At 42.4% G+C, this 20,418-nt stretch overlaps 1 protein-coding gene across 1 annotated transcript in view; it reads left to right on the forward strand.

The window, feature by feature from the left end:
• The window catches only part of Myrfl (myelin regulatory factor like), a 104,420-nt gene that overhangs the window by 35,620 nt on the left and 48,382 nt on the right, over positions 1 to 20,418 (forward strand). Inside the window, exons 6-10 of the mRNA XM_027392668.2 lie at positions 3,042 to 3,192; positions 9,218 to 9,413; positions 12,051 to 12,127; positions 13,372 to 13,482; positions 15,549 to 15,639. Of these exons, the coding sequence (XP_027248469.1) occupies positions 3,042 to 3,192; positions 9,218 to 9,413; positions 12,051 to 12,127; positions 13,372 to 13,482; positions 15,549 to 15,639 (626 nt within the window). The remainder of the gene's footprint in view (positions 1 to 3,041; positions 3,193 to 9,217; positions 9,414 to 12,050; positions 12,128 to 13,371; positions 13,483 to 15,548; positions 15,640 to 20,418) is intronic.

Below are 20,418 nucleotides of genomic sequence, written 5' to 3' on the forward strand. Positions count from 1 at the left end.
AAAGGTAGTCTACATCAGCCAACAGGGCTTTGCTAATATATTAGTTCTGTTCTCATGTTGTTTCAAAATGCCTGACAAAAGCAATTTAATGAAAGCCAAAAGCAGTTTATTTTGGCTCATGATTTGAGGCTATACTCCATCATTGTGGGGAAGTCATGACAACACACGTCTAAGGCTGTGGTCATATTGTATCCGTGGTCAGAAAGCAGAACAAAATGAATCCTGATACCCAGCCCTCTTTCCCTTTCTTTCTTCCCTTTTTATTCAGTCATGGATCAACACCCATATGATCCTGCCGCCCACATACAGGGTGGGTCTTCCCTGTTCAGTTGAGTATTTGGAGAAATGTTCTTATAGACACCTCCAGAGGTGTGTTTCCATGGTGATTCTGAATCCCATCAGATCTACAGTGAAGACCAACCATCGTAGTTGGTGACCTTCTCCCAGCAGTACACATTGGGCAAGGCACCATTTGTGGAGCTTGAAATGTAGAACTACCGTGTTGGTGTGAACAGATGTAGAATATCGCATGGGGGGAGGAACAGGGAGAGAGAGAGAGAGAGAGAGAGAGAGAGAGAGAGAGAGAGAGAAGAGAGAGAGAGAACAAAAACTATGATGTATAGACTCCTGTTCTTGCTCTTGACTCCACTTGCCTGATTAAGAGAGGTTTAAGTCTTTCTTGGAAGGCTTTGACATATATATAATATATATATATATATATATATATATATATATATATATATATATATATATTTTCTTGTTAAGATAATCACATTTGCTATGAGTTCAAGAGAGCAATGGCCATGCCATGCCCAGAACACAGGGTTCTACAATATTCTACCCCATCCTCTGGCCTTTGCATTCTTTCTTTCCTCTCTTCTGTAGTGTCCTCTGAGCCTTGGAGGAGGTGATTTAGATATCTTATTTACAGCTGAGCAGTCAACAGTCAATTTTTATTCTTGTCACTGTGACTATTTATGCATCTCTTGGTCACCACTGACCACTGCAGAAAGAAGCTCCTCTGGCCAAAACTGGCAGCAGCACCAGCCAATGAGCATAAACATGATTATTTAGGAGACAATTGGATGGACAGATTATGTGCATCTGGCAAAATACAGCAGTAGCTTCTCTACTAGGCCTATGATCTCCCCAGCAGTAGGCTTTTGACTAGATTTATAATACCAGAAGTGAATTCCCTCCTTGAGGGACAGGCCTCAAATCCAAGTAGAAAGTGGTTGTTTACTCCCATAACAAATGTGATACTGCTGTACTGGGGTACACTTGTGTTGCTTGCAGGGTCCACAATGAGCAGGACTGTTGATGTCAATCCTTCCCCAGAAGTCAGCATAGCATCTTCTGTTACTTTGTGGGCTACTCAGCACAGAGGAAGTTTCCAGCCTGATTCTGATTGATTTCTTTATATCCTGGGACCAGAGAATGTGGCATCTTTAGCAACAGGTCTTAACCCCTTTGGTGGGTAACCAATAGCAATCATAATTGCAATTGCACATGTTGTTTTGGTGATCTCAGGGGTCTCCTTGGCCAACAGCCCATAGGGAAGTAGCCCACCCCCAGCACTAGGATTTTCATTTAATAAAGCATGGCTTCTTGGATCACTATATCTGTTCATACAATTTACTTCTGCTCAAGGTGTGTGTGTGTTTATGTCTGTATATTTTATTTTTAATTGTGTGTAGGTGTGTGGGTATGTGTCCATGAGTGCAGGAGTCCACGGGGACCAGAAGAGGGTGTCAGATCTCCTGGAACTGGAGTTACAGATGGTTATGAGCTGTCTGACATAAATGCTGGGGATCAAATTTAGGTTCTCTTTGAAAATTAGCTGAGGATCCCATTTCTTCACAGCCTCTTTACAAATCCTTGGTTTTGATTGGCCCTCGAACCTCTTCTCACTCACTGGGTTGTTAGTTTTCTTGTTTGGTTTCTTGAGTTCTATGTCAGGGTTCTAGTTCTCTGTCAGATGTGTGTCTAGCAAAGGTTTTCTTCTATTCTGTGAGCTATCCCTTCGCTTAGATTGTTCCGTTTGCTACTCAGAAGCCTTTTAACCCATGAGGTCCCATTTTACTTGATGCTGGCCTCATTCTGAGCTACTGGAGTCCTCAGGAAGTCCTAATCTATGACTGTATTTCTCCCCTTGGGGTGAGAAATAAGGATCTAGTTTTCATCCTCTACATGTAGACATCTAGTTTTCCTAGTACCAGTTCAAAGAGTCTACATTTTTTTCTCCTATTGCATATTTGACATCATTGGGAGCCACAGAATCTTGGTGCCACAAAGATCTGTACCAAATTAGGATGTTGACTGAAATTAGTAAAGTTGAAAACCAAAATCATTAAATTGCCTTAAACACACACACACACACACACACACACACACACACACAAGGAAATCCCCTCCCACAACTACCAAACCCCCAAACAAACAACAACCAGATCTGTTGGCTCCTTTGGCACCGAATTTAGGATTGGACCCAGAACTCAAGTCATATCAGGACCAGGTGCCAACATTGTTATTCCCACCAGCTCAGTGCTGGCTTCAACCCCAGATGGGCTTTCTCTCCTCTTCCCAAATGGTACCAGCTGTTCTTGAGAATGTGTCTCAGAGGCTCAAACCTTGTGGGAAATAGAGAGCATCTTGGTCACTTCATTACTCAGAGTGCTGAGATCTACTGTGCTTGCATAGGATTGGGCCACATGGCTACCCTGGATGCAATATCTTGAGTGAACCTGGGTGAACCCTCCTGAGGCTGGGCATAGACTTTATTACAACCAGACATACAGGAAGTGACAAGCTATGTAGGAAGTAGGATCCCACAGGTCTCCAGTGACCTTTCTAAGAGCTCACTGACCTGCAAGGGCTTTTCCTATGGCTCTGGGTCAGCAGCATACCTCTTGCCTTCTAGCACTCAGTAGTTCCTATAGTCATTTTGCTTCACACAACTCACTCCCTAGCTCCATGCAGCTACCTGTGAACAGCCTTGTAGGAATAATCTAACTCACCTGTTTGTTTGTTTGTTCTTGCAGTGACAAATAGGATTCACAGCATCGATGTGCAGGACCATGACAGAGAGGGGCATAACGGGATGCCTGTGGACCTGTGTTCTCCTGCTCTGAAGTGGCAGCCATACCAAAGTGTTCCTTGGCATAGCTTATTCAACAGTCAGTATGAAAAACTGTAAGTGGTTTTAGCAATGCCTTGGATGGACTAGAGATTCAGTGGTGAGTGTGGGAGCAGTGCTAAATCTTAGGATTAATCCAAGTATTTGAGCTCAGGTGCCACCCCTGATCAAACTGGGTGGGTTGTTGAAAAAGTGTCTGTAATGTGGGTGTCACGTGGGTGCCCAAAATAACACACAGAGTCTTCTATTAATTACAATAATGCTTGCCAATGACTAGGATTTCTTATCTGCTACCTCTGTCTTAAGTATCAATCACAATTATTAATCTATATATTTTATAAAGACTTATCTGATCGAGGATACTGGCGGCATGCATCCTCTCTTGTTGGGCTCACATGGCAGCTGCCAGAGAAGAGAGGAGGAGGAAGGGAGGGATTTCCTGCTTGTCCTTGCTTATATTCTGAATCTGCTTGCTGTGTCACTTCCTGCCTGGATCACAAGACTTCTCTTTATTACATTTCCCAGAATCCTCCTTGACCCCTAGTCCCACCTAACTTGCTTCCCTATTGGCCAACAGTACTTTATTTATCAACCAATAATACAAACATATACACAGAAGGACCTCCCCCATCAACTCCTCTTTTCTGTCTAAATGAAAAGAAGGGTGTTAATATTAACATAGTAAAATATATAACAAAACCATTATCAAGTAAGAACTATAGTTATGATATTTAGTTCATTAACATTTAGCAAGATTTAAAGAAAATATTTTATCATCTATCCTATCTTTGTGAGTCTAAGGTCTTATATGTAACTTATCTTTTATAATAACTAAAGAAAACTATAACCATAAGTATCTGTCTTCAACTCCATCAAAGACCACAGAAGGATAATATATAAACTCTAGAATTGACAGAAGATGTCTTACTACCTGGACAGTCACCCAAAGTTCCTCTGTAAAGTTGGGGCATCCATCTTCAGCCCATAGGCCACAGTGTGTCTGGCACACTTCTCAGTGAAGCAGGAACCCTTCAGGACTGTTCATCTTGCTTTGTAAGTTCAGCAGTCACTTTCTTGTGGGTTCTGCATGTCCAGTTTATCAAACAGTCCAGGCAAGAGCAGTTTGTTGCCCAAATGGCTAATCTTGTTGAAGGCAAACTCCTTATTGAGTTTCTTTGGTGTCCATCCTCCTTTCTAATTGGTGTGCCAGGAGCAATTGTGTCTCACTGCCATGAAAAACCCTAAACCATTTAAATGCCCTATTTCTGTAGGTCTTTGAAAAGTTTGAAGAATATCTATCCATCTCAAATACAGTACTTTATTTGTCAACCAACAAGACAAACATATACACAGAAGGACCTCCCCCATCAGTGTCTGTTCTCCCCCTTCTATTTTAAATAATTGTTAGGACAAAGACTCCTGGTTTTCAAGAACCCAGGCTTGTAATTCCAGCTCTTGCCCACTCAATGTTGGATGGAGAAGAACTCTTCCTAGGATAACAGGCCCAGTCAAAAGGAAAAGCTGGGAGCTGCCAGATGGCCTAGCAGGAAAGGGTACTTGCTGTCAAGTTTGTTGACCCAAGTTCAATCCCTGGAACCCATATGTAGGACGAGAAGACTGAGTCCTACAAGTTGACCTCTGACTTCCACATGTGCATCTGAAACAAATGTTAAAAAATCAAGTAAAGGAACAGAGTTCTCACTGACCCATGAAAAAGAAAATTAAATATGCATCACTGTCTAAGTCTTAAAAAAAATCAAGTAAAGGACTGGAGAGGTGGCTCAGCAGGTAAGAGCACTGACTGCTCTTCCAAAGGACCGGAGTTCAATTCCCAGCATCCACATGGCAGCTCACAACTGTCTGTAACTCTAGTCCCAGGTGACCTGACATCCATGGAAAAACACCAATGCACATAAAATAAAAATAAATAAATTTTAAAAATCAAGTAAAAATCAAAAAGGAAACACTGGAAAAAACTAGCACCTAACCTTGCACTAAATTTATAAATACCACAGAATACTTAGGGGCACATTAAATTTGTTGCCAAGCGACTACTCTTCACATCTATGCCTGGAAATGGTATTGTCATGCTCAATAATAAATATAACATGAGATGAGAAATACTAGACAACAAATGTACTTGAGGGTCTTTCTGGTATTCAAATTCAAATATAGCAGAGCTTATCTCTGGGACCCTTAACCTTGGTAGGCTACAGGAATAATTGTTTTTCTCGAAGTCAAGTCTAAGGATTTAAAAAGATTTGGGGAGTTTAGAAGCATCAAAAGGGAGATGATTCCATTGAAATATCATAACTGTGCCTGGGCTCTGTGTGCAATTAGAAAACAAGGGGAGTCTTCTAGGCCTCGCTTCTTAGCCAGTCTTCTTAATTATCTTTTGGGAACATTTCATGTTCTGTCTGAAGTATGAGACGGTCACAGGCAGGTGTCTGCTTTAGCCTTCCTGTCTCAATGCATCTGAGTTGGCCAATGTTCAAAAGGTAAGTGTTCTCTCTCTTACAGAATAGACTTTAGAAACATGTTTTCATGTGGCTTATCAGGAGAAGCACCCAAAAGCAGTCCTGAATTCCATCCCTGGGTCCCACAAGATGGCAGGAGAGAACCAAATCCTGAAAGCTGTCCTCTGCCCTCCACTTGTGCTAGTACTCCAGAACCTGCACTCATGGACAGAGCTCCCCTGCCGCCCCCCCCCCACACACATACACACACTCACACACATAATCACAGGCACACAAGGATATATACAAACTCATACACTCACACACACAGACAAACTCACACAGAGACAGACATACACGCACACACACACAGTCACAGACACACACAGGGATATACACACTTATACACAACATACACACAGTCACACACAGTCATACACACATACAGTCTCTCCCCCTTCTCTCTCTCTCTCCCTCCCTCTCTCTCTGTCACACACATACACACATACACACACACACACACACACACACACACACACACACACACACACACACACTCACTGGCCTATTTCAGCAGCCTGTATGTGCTCCACTGATCTGGAAAAAAAAAGGAGAACCCAGAGGGAATCAACTGGCAGGTACAGAGGCAGATTTATTTTGAATACGTAGCCATCATTCACGTTTTCTAAACAAACAAATGAACAAAGGCAACATTCACTGAGATGATTATTCAAGCTCTCTTGATTTGACTATTCAAGTCACTGAGACAGAAAATCATTTACTTGTTTATAGGTAAATATGTTTAACTTGTTACGAAAATGTTGTTTACCTCAAAGCAATGAAGTTAGGGATTAACATTTATTAACCTGCCTTTCCCCGAGTGTTTCAAGCATGAAGAGAGCTGGTAGAGCAAATTCAGTTGACTTCATGTGTGATTTTTTTTATGTCAAAAGAGTTACCTTTCTGCATTGAAGAAATGGATTTTTAGTCAGAAACTGTCATAGTTCAGCCCTAATTTAGTTTCCTTCTCCTTGGTCCTTCCATTTAGCTTATAGCTGTTTAGCTCTTCAGTCGGATGCTCATGTCTGAGCTGTAAGCCCTCTTCTTTCAGGTTTTTTGACAGTGAGGTATGAAACCTTGTAAAAGGCTTCCTTTTCACCACAGCAGTTATTATTACCCATCGTAAGTCAGTGTAACTTTATCTAGCTAGTCTTTAGACTTGGGCTTCTTAATCATTTCCCAATCATTTCCCAATCCCTTTCTCCTGAGCAATTTTTCTTCACTTCTGGGAAGGTATATAAGATAGGTAGACAAAATATTTGAAAAACAATTCTATTGGTATAAATATAATTTCACCATTTAAAAAGAGAAACAGATTTGCATACCAACAAGACGGTGTGTGTGTGTTAATTTTTACATAAAGAATTAAGTCTTGGCTCATATTTGATACAGTAAAACATGAAATGCCTTCAATGTTTTTCAGTGTTTTAGATGTTTTTATTTCATTATTTTTAATGCTGAGATCTCTGATTCACATAAATATATAGTATAAATTATGAAAGGTATATTTAAGGCATGTTTGGAAACTGTTGGCAATTCTATCCAAATCCTAAGCCAAAATTCATTTAAGTTATTTTTTTTTAAAAATGAAACTCAAGTTGGCGACTCAAATAGCAATTTTTTTAAATCAAATATTCAAATAGAATCTAGTCCAAAGATATACTAATTTGATCCTTACCTGCAGAGTAATTATGATTAGAAAATATTAAAAAGTATTTTCAGCAATCAAGCATTTTCCCTTCTGTAAGAACACATAAGTTTGCATGGACAGTAGAAACACTACACCCCATAACATATAATTATCTGGAATGTGAGCTGTGTTTCAAACTGCCATACTGGCCTTGTATGTTGTGATGGTGTGCAAACAACAACATGCATATGTGTGTTCAGAACTCAGGGTGCAGTGACATCATAAAAGATAACATGGTATAAGCAAACACAGCCAGGAACACTAAGGATTCATTGAACATATGATTTTAATTAACTTTTGTGCACTGTGTAGCTGCAAACGTTTTACTGTTACCAAATTCTTTTTGTCACCATTCAGTTTGGTGGCCCCTGTATGGGGTTGTGACCCAAAATTTAAGAAACACGTTGGTGGATTGACTGTGAAAATCAGAGTCAATGTCAAGTTCTTAGACAGTAGAAGGCACACATATTCCTCAAATTCTTTGTTCAATAGTTTTCCCTTTGCTTCTGGTGAGCAGAGATTGCCAGGCCTTTAATTGGCTACTTAAAGGTAATCAATGAGGCAGGGACACGACCCATTGGCAGGTACTCAACTCGAAGAGAATGTGGACATTCCTTTCCCAGGAGACCTGTTAACAGTTTCTGGTTTTGGAATTAGAGCAAAATTTGGAAGCTCTGTGCTTTTGTGCTAATAGCAGCCACTCTCTGGAACCCGAGGAGGCAGGTCATTTCACAAGAGACCAATGGGTACCCCTGTCCTCTCACTCCTGGCTCTGAGGAGGAACTGTCTTCATGAACAAAAAGTCCCTTTTTTAGGAGCCTTGATAGATTAAAAACCGTGTTCGGCATCAGCAACGTGTACAGGAGCAGCTTACCAAGGAAGTTTACAGCTTTTACATTTTTGTGTCTAATTAATGATGTTAAGCATCCAATGCATCCATTTTATTAATATTTTTTAAAAGATTGACTTTATTAATTATATGTCTGCATGGGGATATGTGCACATGAGTGTAGATGTCTATAGAGCACAGTAGGGTGGAATTCTCTTGGAGCGGAAGGTCCAGGTAGTTGTGAGCTGCCCAAAGTGGGTGCCAGGAACTGAACTCAGAGCCACTGGAAGAGCAGTACACACTCTTGGCTGCTGAGCCATCTCTTTGCCCCCCTTTTTACTAACACTTAAATATTTTTATTAACCATGTTATACACAGAGTATCACTACTGGAAATATTAAGTAAAGCAAAAATTCTGGCTAGTTGCCCTGCTGCCATCAGTCTCTTTTCCGAGGAGGAGATCCTTGTGGTAGTTTTCAGGAAGGACCAAAGGGAATGGAGAATATTCTAGGAAAGAAAATGTTTCCAATCAGTACAGCAACTGGCTCTGCTTAATTTGGATTAGAGTTGTCCCTAGCCGTTCTGAGTAACCTGCTTTTTTTCATAGGACAATCTGTGGGCCAAACATTCCTTCAGTCAAGTGGCAAAGGTACCCGTGAAATTGAGAAGTGTCTTTTAAACGGAGGAGATTATTTGTATTGTAGATAATTGTGAGTGATGTGGTGACTGCAGAGCCTCCGACCTCCCCTTTCTCGTGTATGGTGTGGAGTCAGATTAAAAGTTTAGAAAGCATCAAGAGGTCCGGGAAACAATGGTTCCATTTGGCAAAAATCCGTACTGCTTCCTTATGAGAAGATAAAATAGGCCAGTGTGCTTCAAAATGTCATTTTCATTTCTGCAGTAGAAATGCAGGAAGCGGGTTGATGAAAGGTAGCAAAGGGCAGCTGGCACACTGAGCTTTGTACAATGGGATGCTTATACTGTTGATACTATCAGTGAAAAAAGAAAATACTGTGCAATTGGTCTGGTGATCCCTCTCTTTTCAGGCCTGATGTGGGCTATCAAGTTGTGACGGACAAAGGGTTCACTTTCTCGCCAGTAGATGAAGCTTTTGTTTGTCAGAAGAAGAACCATTTCCAGATAACCATCCATATCCAAGTCTGGGGAAGTCCGAAATTTGTAAAAACCCAAATGGGACTAAAGCCAATAGAAATGTTTTACTTGAAAGCTTTTGGACTTAAGGTAGGTCTTTCATTAATTCAGTTTGCTTTTAATCAGCATTTCTGAAGTGTTCTCGTTACCTCCATAATGCTAACCTCAGACATCAGTGACTTAAAAATAACAGCAGTAATTTATTGAGACCACAGAGCTGTCCCCCTGGTCATGTGTGGAGGTGACAACTCATCCCTCCCCTGCTGTCAGTCAGAGAAGGCCACTGTGCTGTGTCTGTGATGTGCCACTCGTATTTTGGCTTCTTGTCATCTGGTGCCTAAATGGGACCAGGGCTGGCAGGCATCAGCTCCCCTCTGTGCAGATTGTCAGTGAGGCGGCTTGTGCTTCCTATAGCATAGTGAATAAAGGTCTAAGACACAGGAAGTGCAGTCTGCCACTTCCTCAGATGTGAGCCCTAACCTCAGCACCACATCACCTCAAACTGTGGCTTCTAATTTCCAGTGTATAAGTTGCTTTCTCATCTTGTTGCATTGGCTCTCAACCATTTTAGTTTTGATGCTGGTGCATGACCACAGGGAGTGGATTCAGTCTTGACCCAGTTCTCAAAGAAGTCTCTAACTTCAAAAACTAAAGAATCAGTATTTAGCCAGTGTCCCCTTTCTGTAGTGTAACACATGGGAAACAGAGGCCCAGTGGTGTTACGTAATTCACCTAGGATAGTAAAGGCAGGGTTGCTTTATCCATACTACATAATCCCTATCTCAAACATTAGTGACTTGAGATAATAGCAGTCATTTATTTGGGTCACACATCTGCAACTTGGTCAGTCTGAGTATGACACCTCACTTCTGGCAGTCATCAACAGTTCTACTTTATTTCTTCTAATATGCACGTAGTATGGTTTGAGAATAGCCAAAAGCACATTAAACCTATTTTCTCCTATCCACCCCTTAGGAGAAGCGATGTCCATTACATCTCATCCTAATGGAGAGCCTGACCTTAGGTGTGGTGTCTTCTAAAATGTAGCTGGATGCTGTACCCACTAATTCCTTTTGTTCCCACTAAACTCTTAAAATGAATCAGCAGCAAAAATTAAATACAAACAACAAGCAAACAAGCAACAACCACAAAACATATTTTTATGAGTGTGGGAATGATGTGTTTCCTGTGAAAATGTTGGTACATAATAGAAATGTGTGACGAAGAGGAGTCTTTCTAGTTGAGGTCCAGCAGTCAGTGGACTAGTTTTTCTCTCATTACCATGAACGTTATCCTGTTAACATTCCATTATAAAAGTCTGTGGTAGTGCAGACTTAATGGGATACTGTTGACAAAGTTGGATTCTAAGGATGCATAATATTAAGGAAAATTATTATATAATATCTAATATTATATGTATATAATATATTATACAATATATAATATAATATGTAATATTATTAGAAATTTCATTTCTGTCTTTTATAGCAAAACTTCACTGAATGTTTGTGTGCCTCCATGTATGCTGGAGGAAAAATCCCACAAAGGAATTTGATATCAGTTGCCGCTTTACTTTCTAGAAAGACTGTCCCAGTATGAATGCCCACATGTTGTATGTCAGAGCATTGTACTGGCAGTGTTCATGAAATAGGGTGTTTAGCAGCTGTAGAAGAAACACTATCTTATGTATTGCTTACATGCCAAATCATTGTTCCTTCATATTAGAACTTAAACTCCGTCACAACAGGACTGGAACAGGTGTGTGTGTGTGTGTGTGTGTGTGTGTGTGTGTGTGTGTTCATGCACTCACATGTATGTGTATGTTAACAGGGATCAAATCGATGGCTTTGTTCACACTAAGCAAACACCCTATTATTGAACTCTATCCCCAGACTTCTCTTTTATTCTGAGATGTGATTTCATTAAGTTGCCCAAGCTGTTCTTGAATTCTCTTATTGCCTCGGCAAATGTGATGAACCTTATGATCTGCCTATCTCAGCTTCCTGCATACCTACCATTATGGGCCTGTACCACCAGGCCTAGTGATCTTTATTCAGTTTATTCACTTTAAAAATTATACCCACCAATATATTAATTATATATTAATAGAATTCACTGTATTTCTGTATGTGCATACAAGTGAATTAACCTTGTCCATTTTCAATTTTATTCATTTTTTTGTTTTTTTTTTTAGAAAAAAAGGCGGTAGTAAGAATGTTGACTGCTTTGTTCTCTTATCTGTAATGCTTAGAGTCGAGCCTGGTGCATAGTAGGTGCTCACTAAATAGTGAATGAATGAATGAATGAATGGATAGAGAGATGTATGAATGGATGTATAGATGGATAAATGGATGAATGGATAGATGGATGAATGGATAGATGGATGAATGGGATGTATCCTTTGAGTTGACTTGCTCTTGTTTAGTTTATTTTTATTTTTATTCATTTTGTTTCTTATATTTTGGTCTTTTGATAGCTCACTATGTATTTCATCATTTAATTCTTCAGGCGTTTCTCTCTTTTATCATCAGTGGCACACTGCTGATAGATGGTGCCCATTGCTAGTCTAATGTGTCTTTTTCAAAATTCAGACCTCCCTCCCTTGCCCCCTCCCCAGCCTGGTACCCTGGCAAAAGTTTATGTATCTGAACACTTTCTGTTAGTGAACATTATTTTTAGTAAGTAGACTAATCTATTAATTGATTTACTTTTTGTCTTTCCATGCAGGTAGAAGCCACCAATCAAGTGATTGCTATTGAACAGTCCCAAGCAGATAGAAGCAAGAAGACTTTTGATCCTGTTAAGTAAGAATTTGTTCCCTGCGTGTCTTGGTGAAGGTGTGGGTAATATGACTAGTATTATTTATTTTTCCTATTTACAATGAAGCCCATAGTAGATCTAAATTAGTAATAGGATGCTAATATTATAAACACGTGTTTATCCATAAAAACAAAGCTTTGAGATCATTGCAAAAACTCTTTATGGAAAGGTCCATTTAAAAATCCTCTTTCTTAGAAGCTTTGATAACTGATGCACTTAATGACAATTTGCATCCTTGAGATGGATATCTTAATTTTTTAAAAAAAGATTTATTCATTTATTATGTATACAGTGTTCTGCCTGTATGTATCCCTGCAGGTCAGAAGAGGGCACCAGATCTCATTGTATGGTGGTTGCTAGGAATTGAACTCAGGACCTCTGGAACAGCAGGCAGTGCTCTTAACCCCCAAGCCATCTCTCTAGCCCAGATATTTAAAATTTTAATTTAGATTAGTACAAATTTTAGTTGCATTAATTTCAAGGTTTCCTGTCTGTGCATGCATATAGTTCATTTCCCCATGTATTTTACGGTTATCTTAACAGAAAGGTAACTGTAAATCGTGAAAGCTTGCACCATGGTAGTATACACAACAGTAATGATGTAACAAGTTCGAGTCTGCTCTCTGGAATAGGGTGAGGCAGCATCTGTTTCTTGCCAGGTTACAGTTGAGGTAGCTTAGACTGTCTGCAGTCGAGTCCATTTGGGGCAGGATGCTTCTACAGCCTGGACAGAGACACTCATACAACAAACTGCTGTGGAGACCAGGCACTCGAGCAAGCTCATGATCTGGCTCATGATGGGGGTGGGGGCTCCCTTGCTTGGGCAGGCTGTACGACTTTTTCTTTGAAGGATGCTACCTCCTATTGCTAGGCTGTGGGAGGTCACTTACTTGAAGGAGAAGCCAGAGTTCTGGAAGAACCTAAAGAAGTTGATTGTGAGGCGTGGGGAGCTGTAGCAACAGTGAGCGCACATGAGAGTGTCTTCCTCCGGCTGTGGAAGCAACAGAAACTGGGATGGCACATGTTGAGCTCGTGGTCCTTGGGTTCAAGCCTAAAGCATAGCTTGTTAGCAAGGAGTTCCCTGGTGGACACTCCAACCCCTAGAGTATGTCTGCTGTCTCTGCAGCGTCATGAGAACAGGGAACCACACACACTGAGAGGCTCAGGAGACTAGACATGATCCAGGATGTTCTCTTACATTCTCTTGACACTTTGTTGTTTGTTTTAGAATTGACCTCCTGACTGACCAGGTTACCAAAGTAACACTGGGACGACTACACTTCAGTGAAACCACAGCAAACAACATGAGAAAGAAGGGGAAGCCTAACCCTGACCAGAGGTACCTGGGTCACTGTGAACAAGAATGGCCAGACATGTCACCTAGCCAGGAAGTGGCCTTCAGTGTCCCTCTGATCTGCTGAGCCACCCAGCCTGCTTCACTAATCTCCTCTGACTTGCTTTATTGACATATCCCATCTCCACTCCCAGCAATGCCCACTCCTGCTCAGTCTGATTCCCTCCATGGTTCTCTAGATGGGTGACTATGTGTTCTGTTCATTGCTCTTGGGTTGAGGACTGACTACACTTACCAAAGCTGTGTGCTGGACCTGAAACTCTCCCTCCCCCCATTTTTTTTTTTAAGAAAGAGAATGGAAAAAAAAAACAAAAAACCAGCCAAGCAGATTGGCATATACCTACAATCCCAGCATTCTGGAGGCAGAGTCAGGGGGATCTTGATTTCAAGTCTAACCTGGGCTATGTAGTGAGACCTTGTCTCCAAAAACAAAATGAAAAGAAAGGGGGAAAAAAGGAAATGAAGAAAAGCAAGGAAAAGCTTCTTAATAATGTATACCTGGCTCTGAGGCCTGTCTGGCTGCTACCTGGGCATGTTTGGAAATACAAATCCTCAGGCCTCCCCAGGCCCTATCCACTCAGGTGTTGGCAAGTGAGCTTAGCCAGCTGCAGCTTCATAAACCCTCTGTGTAGTTCCAATGTAGGCTGGAATTGGAGAGCCACTGGTCTCAGGACAGATGCTGTGGTGTTGGGTGAGACCGAGTTTGGACTTGACACTTAGGTGTGTAACTTAACCTGTCTGAAATTAATTTCTCTCTATGGCCATACCACCCTGAATGCTACTGGTCTTACCCGTAATTCATTTTCTAATCTGTAAAATGGGTGTGAGAACCATGCCTTCTCCAGTACATTTTGGGGGCTCTGAAGCAATGGAGTGACTAGCTGCTTAGCCCAATACATGGCACCTTCTGAGTCCTTGGCGGGACTCCATAACAACAATGGAAGCAATCATTATCAATTCTGATTTAATTTAGTTCAAAGGGAGAATTCTTGTTGTCTAGAAAGTGAAAAGACTAGAGTGCCACCGTGAGGGGCTGGAGCAGCTCAGGAGTTAGGATCCCTGCCACAGGGATCCTATGTTTGGGATAACCCCTCCCCCACCCCTCAGAGCCCCAGTGCCCAAGAGGAAGGCTTCTTTCTCCCAGCAGAGATCCACAGCTAAGTCGGGATGTGTGTACCCTGGCTTCTCTTTGATCCTTTTCATTGGTTGAAACACTACAATAGGCAAGGAAGACAGAGCCTAGAAAGCTTTTCTCCCTGCGCCCCAAATTGATTTTATGTGTATGAGTGAGTATCTTTCCTGCATGTGTATATGTGCACCACATGCATGCCTCCTGCCATGGAGATCAGAAGAGGGTGCTGGCCTCCCCGGAACGGTAGTTATGAATGGTTGTAAACCACTATGTGGGTGCTGGGAACTGAATCTGGGTCCTCTGTAAGAACACGTGTTCTTAACCAGTGAGCCAATCTCTCCAGCCCCTGGGAAGATAAACTTCACAGAGAGCTTTTGTTTTGACCCTCAAGCAATAGTCATATCCTAGGGTGGTCTCACTGATGCAAGGAAGATACTTAAGTACCAGCGATGAGAATTGCTTTGGTAGTGATTGGAGGGATGTCCAAGTCTTCGGCTACAGTCAAGGCCTGGGGACTTTGAAGGTGGAGGATGACTGGAGCAGGGCAGGGTGGGAAGGAACCATTATGACGGGCATATCCTCTAAGTCCCTCCTTTAAGGCTCAGGACATGTGACTTACATGGTTATGGACAGAGGGGCCTTGTGGCCCTGTCCTGTGTTTGTAAACAGAGCCTCAGAGATGCACCAGGGTGAGCCTGAGGGAGTCCACATAGGCGCTCTCCCCAGGGAGGCTGCTCCCAGACACTTGCTCTTCCATTTCCCTGGGGTGCCGCTGGCATAGGAGCAGGGAGGCAGTCTGCAAGTAAGCGAACCAGTCTAGCAGAGCTCACTATTCATGAAATGCTGGGTGCTATTTAATGGCACAAATTACGTCTCTATTCTCGGATGCGCCCCCATCAGTCTGCTGTTTCCGAATTAGATACTTCATGTTGGTGGTCGGACTGTATGCAGCTAACCAAGACCAGTTCTACCTGCTGGCCGCCCACATCTCTGAAAGGATCATTGTTCGGGTAAGCGCAATTCTCTGGTTTTCTGGACCATGGATACTTTTCTCCCTTGCAGGTAGAAGTTGAATTGTCAGCAACATACTTGAGGTGTGCTGTTTTCCAACTGCTGTTGTTGATGCTGATAACAACAGAAACCATGTTAGTGTTTATACAGTCAGTGGTTCACAACCAAGGGCAGTTTTGTCCCCAGAGAATCATTCAGCACACCTGGGGCATAGAGACCAGAGATGCTGTGCAATACTTTACAATGCACAGAGCAACAACCCCACTGGGAGCCATCCCTCCCTAAATGCTGTGGTACTGAGCTTGGGAAACCTTGACACCTACTGTCTCTTGGAGGTGCTGGCTAAACATCTACATGTGATACCAGTTTATACTGATGGTCCATTTTCACTCTCTGAGAGTTCTCTATAGTCAGAGGAATAGAGGGCCTGAGATGTTAACTCATGAGGGATCACTCAGCTCATAATGGCATCTGTGGGCAGCCCAGCTCTCTCTGACCCAGGCCTGGTGAGTGAGGGAAGCACCAGGAAGGTTCCCTGTGTCCTACCATGATTGCTGACCCCAGGAAAAACTCAACACATTTGCTGAATGGTTACAGCTGTGGATGGGTGTCTTGGCAGCCATAGGAACATTAAGCTACTAGCAACTGCAGCTACAGCTATGAGTCCAGACTGGCAGCCACTGAGAATGCCAGGGCAACAGATTCCACAGGTATGGCAGCCTTGAGTGGGGCTGTTTGGTCACAGGCCTTTGAGTGTGACATAGGATGTGTGTGTGTGTGTGTGTGTGTGTGTGTGTGTGTGTGTGTGTGTGTGTGTGTGTGTGTGTGTGTGAAACTCCACTAGGGAGCATAATTCACTGTGGGCATCCCCATGATCACAGCTATCAACCCAAGGCCCTGCGGACACATCTGCCTGCTCAGGGAAAGTGGTGTTTCTTCTTGCCTGCTTCGAAGCTGTTCTGAAACAAAGAATCCTCAGTAATTCTTTTAGTCAGTTAAAACTAATAAGCTACCTACCAGTAAAAACCCTTCAGTTAACCCAAAAACTTTTATTGGAGGTGAAGTAATGCCACAAGTAAAGTAAAATACTTGCATGAAAAGCTGGCTGTTCACACACAGGCTGTTTTTGACATAACCATAGGCCAGCGATGCTCCTTTGAGGCAAAAACAGGCAGCCAATCACAGAGATGTCTTCCCACCCCTCCTACCTCCCACCCTGGGGGTCAGAGCCATCCTGGATATCTCATCTGGTATTGTTTGGATTGCTGTGCTAACAAGTCTGACCTGAATCTCAGTCAAGAAAACAGGTTGCTTACTGTTTCTAACTTCAGAAGAAATGAGACAGCATAGACCCTTGGGCATGACAGAGCTGTCCTATGATTAGCACTTGATTCTCACAGTCTGCTGGTCACCTGCATTCTTTGAATAATTTGCCTGGCAGCAGAGTTTCTCCTTTCCCAGCTGGCTGTGCCCTCAGTACTATTCAAGTTCACACAGCAGCCAGGAGAGGAAGGGACCCTGGCTCACCCAAACTCCATTAACTGCAAACTGTTAACCAACCCCTCCTCATCACAGCACAAAGTTCACCAGAGAACTCATATGGTGAGTTCTTGTGGAAAGCCACATTTAGTCTGAATATGAAAATGCCGAGTTGCACTCAGCGCAGATTAGGTGTTGTGTTATTTCCTCAGTTTTTAAAATTTAAAAACTTAATATACCTTGGAGACAGTAGCTTCCTCCCAGCTATTATTTTTGCTTAAAGAGAGCACCCTGCTGTAGCAGTACACTAGGAGACACCAACTTAGCCTATAAGTAACAAGAAGAACAATGGTGACAGTAACACAAACCCTCATACCCTAACTGAAACTATTTCACAGCTGCTAGCTCATGCTCATCCCAAAACACAGATGTGAAGGTGGAAGTGGACTTCTCAGTCCACTCAAATTAACACCATTAAGGGAGAAAGGAGGGAGGGAGGAGAGAGAGAGAGAGAGAGAGAGAGAGAGAGAGAAGAGAGAGAGAGAGAGAGAGAGAGAGAGAGAGTGTAAGAGATAACATTATTAGTTGGTTCAGGTAGTTTTAGAAATGCTCACCCAGTATTTGCTGTACCCATCACTCTAGAAGGCACCATCTCTGTGTGGTCTATACATACAGGCCGACACTGCATTGTACCTAAGTGTGGACTCTAAGGCCGTGGCCTGGTTCTGTCAACTTGAGCTCCAGAATAAAAGACAAGAAGGAAAGTTTAATAATTAAAGGTGTTGGGTGCTTGGTTATGCTAAGGGAGGGGGGAGCTGCTCTTTGAAAACTGGAATTCGTTTTGTTGCCTAAGAGCTGTTTCTTGAATGGAGATCAGTGTTTCGCTGTCTGATAGAAATGGCGCTATGAGGACTGCCCCTGTGATGCTGGCCTCTGGAAGGTGTCCAGTTTACCACATTTGTAAAAATTCTTGTTGGAGGGAGAACGGTGGCCATCGTTCAGTTTTTGTCCACCTGGTTTGTCAACCGTAACAGCTTTAGACATATATTAAATGCCTGTGGTGTAAATGGACTAATTCAGTGTCTGTTAAGGTTTTCTCCAATGAACACATGTATTTCCCAGGCCTTGGCTTTTCGGAGCATTTCTGGGTGGAGTTCCTTCAAGGTCCTCCATGTTAATGACCAGGCTTTTCTTCAGCTCTGCTTCCTTTCCGAATGACTTAATTGGAGCTGGTTTGGGGGTGCTGTATGGCAAGCAGGAGGAACAATTACTTTTGTCTGCCTTTCAAAGGTGCTTCAGGATTTTCTCCTTTTGAAAAGAAACACAGTATTTCTATTTTGTTCTGGGAAGGATAGAAATGGTCCCACCCTCAGGGATTCCTGCTTTCCCCTGCAAACCACACAGCACTAGATAATCAACACCACAGACAGCAGCATCTGTGTGGCTGACAAGGGGTAGAGCTAGAAAAGGGCCATCCTGGGGACCAGCTCCTTTTCACGTTCTCTTGGGAATTTCTGACCACAAACTTTCTTTCCCTACACACACACACACACACACACACACACACACACACACACACACCCTACCTGGAGAGCTTATGTAGACATAGCTAGCCAAGCCCACCCCCCAGAGTTTTTATTTTAATAGCCCGAGATGTCCGGGAACATGCATTTCTAACAAGCTCCTGGAGAAGGATATGAATCTGCACACCACACTTGAATGGCCCTACTGAAGAATATCTTTGGACCCAGTTTTAATAACTGTTTCAAAAGATACACAAATTTATCTCCTAAGAGCTGCTTGCTAAGGCTAAGCTCTCCTATTTGCGTCTTGACTCTGTTTAGAGTCATAAACATAGGTAAAACAAAGAAATTCCAGCGATTTTCCTTCCAGACTCAAATCACTTCTAATGCTGTTTGCTATCCCAAGCACCTGCAGGGGGCGCCCTTTGCATTGTGTTGTTGCAGAAGGGAGTCCGGGAAACTGTGACTCTGCAGGTGTGTTTGTTGCTCTGTGGTTACAGTGATGGCAGTATCCAGTCAAATGTTGAAGATGAATTTTGCAGACTATCACGCACACATGATTTCGCTTAGTCCCACCATAACCTTTGGAGATGGGTAAAGATAATAAATAGGTTTATCGCTATCCTTCAAAAGATAACACTGGTATACAAAGATAAATGGTTGCCCCGGAGTCCTACAACCAGCTGGTTTCATAATCTAGACTGGAATGTTCAATTCCTCCTATAAAGAGATGATAAATAATCTGTAAGGCTAAGATATCTTTTATTATATAAAAACCAGCCAAACGCAAGCCAGCGCGTGCCAGGGGCAGCAAGGCAGGGGAGGCCAGAGAGAGGGGGCCCCCATGTACCTCGTCTGTCCCTTTAAACCCTATCCCGAGTCACCCTGACATCACCTTGACCACGCCCTGATGGGTGTGGTCGGGCACACCTGTAGCCAGCTTCTGGCAGGCATGGCTTACAGTGTCCCCTACAATCCCCCTTTTAGTCTAAAAGAGGGTTAAAACTTAACAGTGTAAAGTATCCAAATGAACAATCATAAAGGTGAAATACTAGAAGATATAATAATCTGCTATGACACATCCTAACCATGTCTATATCAGCTAAACCCTAACGTCATCTGAAAAGAGGTGTCCAAGCCTGAACACCCCCTTCTCTGTTGATCTCTCTCCTGCTTCTCTGTTGATCGCTCACCATAAAAGAACTCAAGTCAAAGCCTACTCGAGGTTCACATCCACGAGTTCCAGGGATCTTACAGAAAAGCTCTGGTTCAAGTCAGTTTAAACAAAATAACATTTCAAGCAGTTGATCTGAACCTTCCCATTGCTTTTGTCTGTGAAGTGCCAGTGGCTAGGTCTTCTGAGAAGCCCAAGTTTTAAACTGGTAGAAACAAAAGAGGAGGTTGAGTTGCTCAAAAGTTCTTCAATTGAAATCAGACTAAGAGCTAACCTTGGTGGCTTTATTTATTTATTTATTTATTTATTTATTTATTTATATGTATAACACATTCAGGTGGCAAAACATTCAAGAAATAACCAAAAAGTGTCTAGTGAACAATGCCTCTACCACCCACCCCAATTCCTAGGTCTTTCCAGTGTGTGTTCATGAGCAGAATGCTATGATGACTCCTTGAGCTGTCTTCAGGGATAAATGGTGCCCAGATATGCAAGGCCCAGAAGATGGGCAAAGGTGAAGTCACTGTGTTAGTGCTGCCTGTTGAGGTGTCAGGGATTTGGATTCTCTACAACTGGCTATGAAGGCAAAAATCGAATTTAGA

Source organism: Cricetulus griseus, assembly GCF_003668045.3.
Source record: "Cricetulus griseus strain 17A/GY chromosome 1 unlocalized genomic scaffold, alternate assembly CriGri-PICRH-1.0 chr1_0, whole genome shotgun sequence".
Classification (NCBI taxonomy): domain Eukaryota; kingdom Metazoa; phylum Chordata; class Mammalia; order Rodentia; family Cricetidae; genus Cricetulus; species Cricetulus griseus.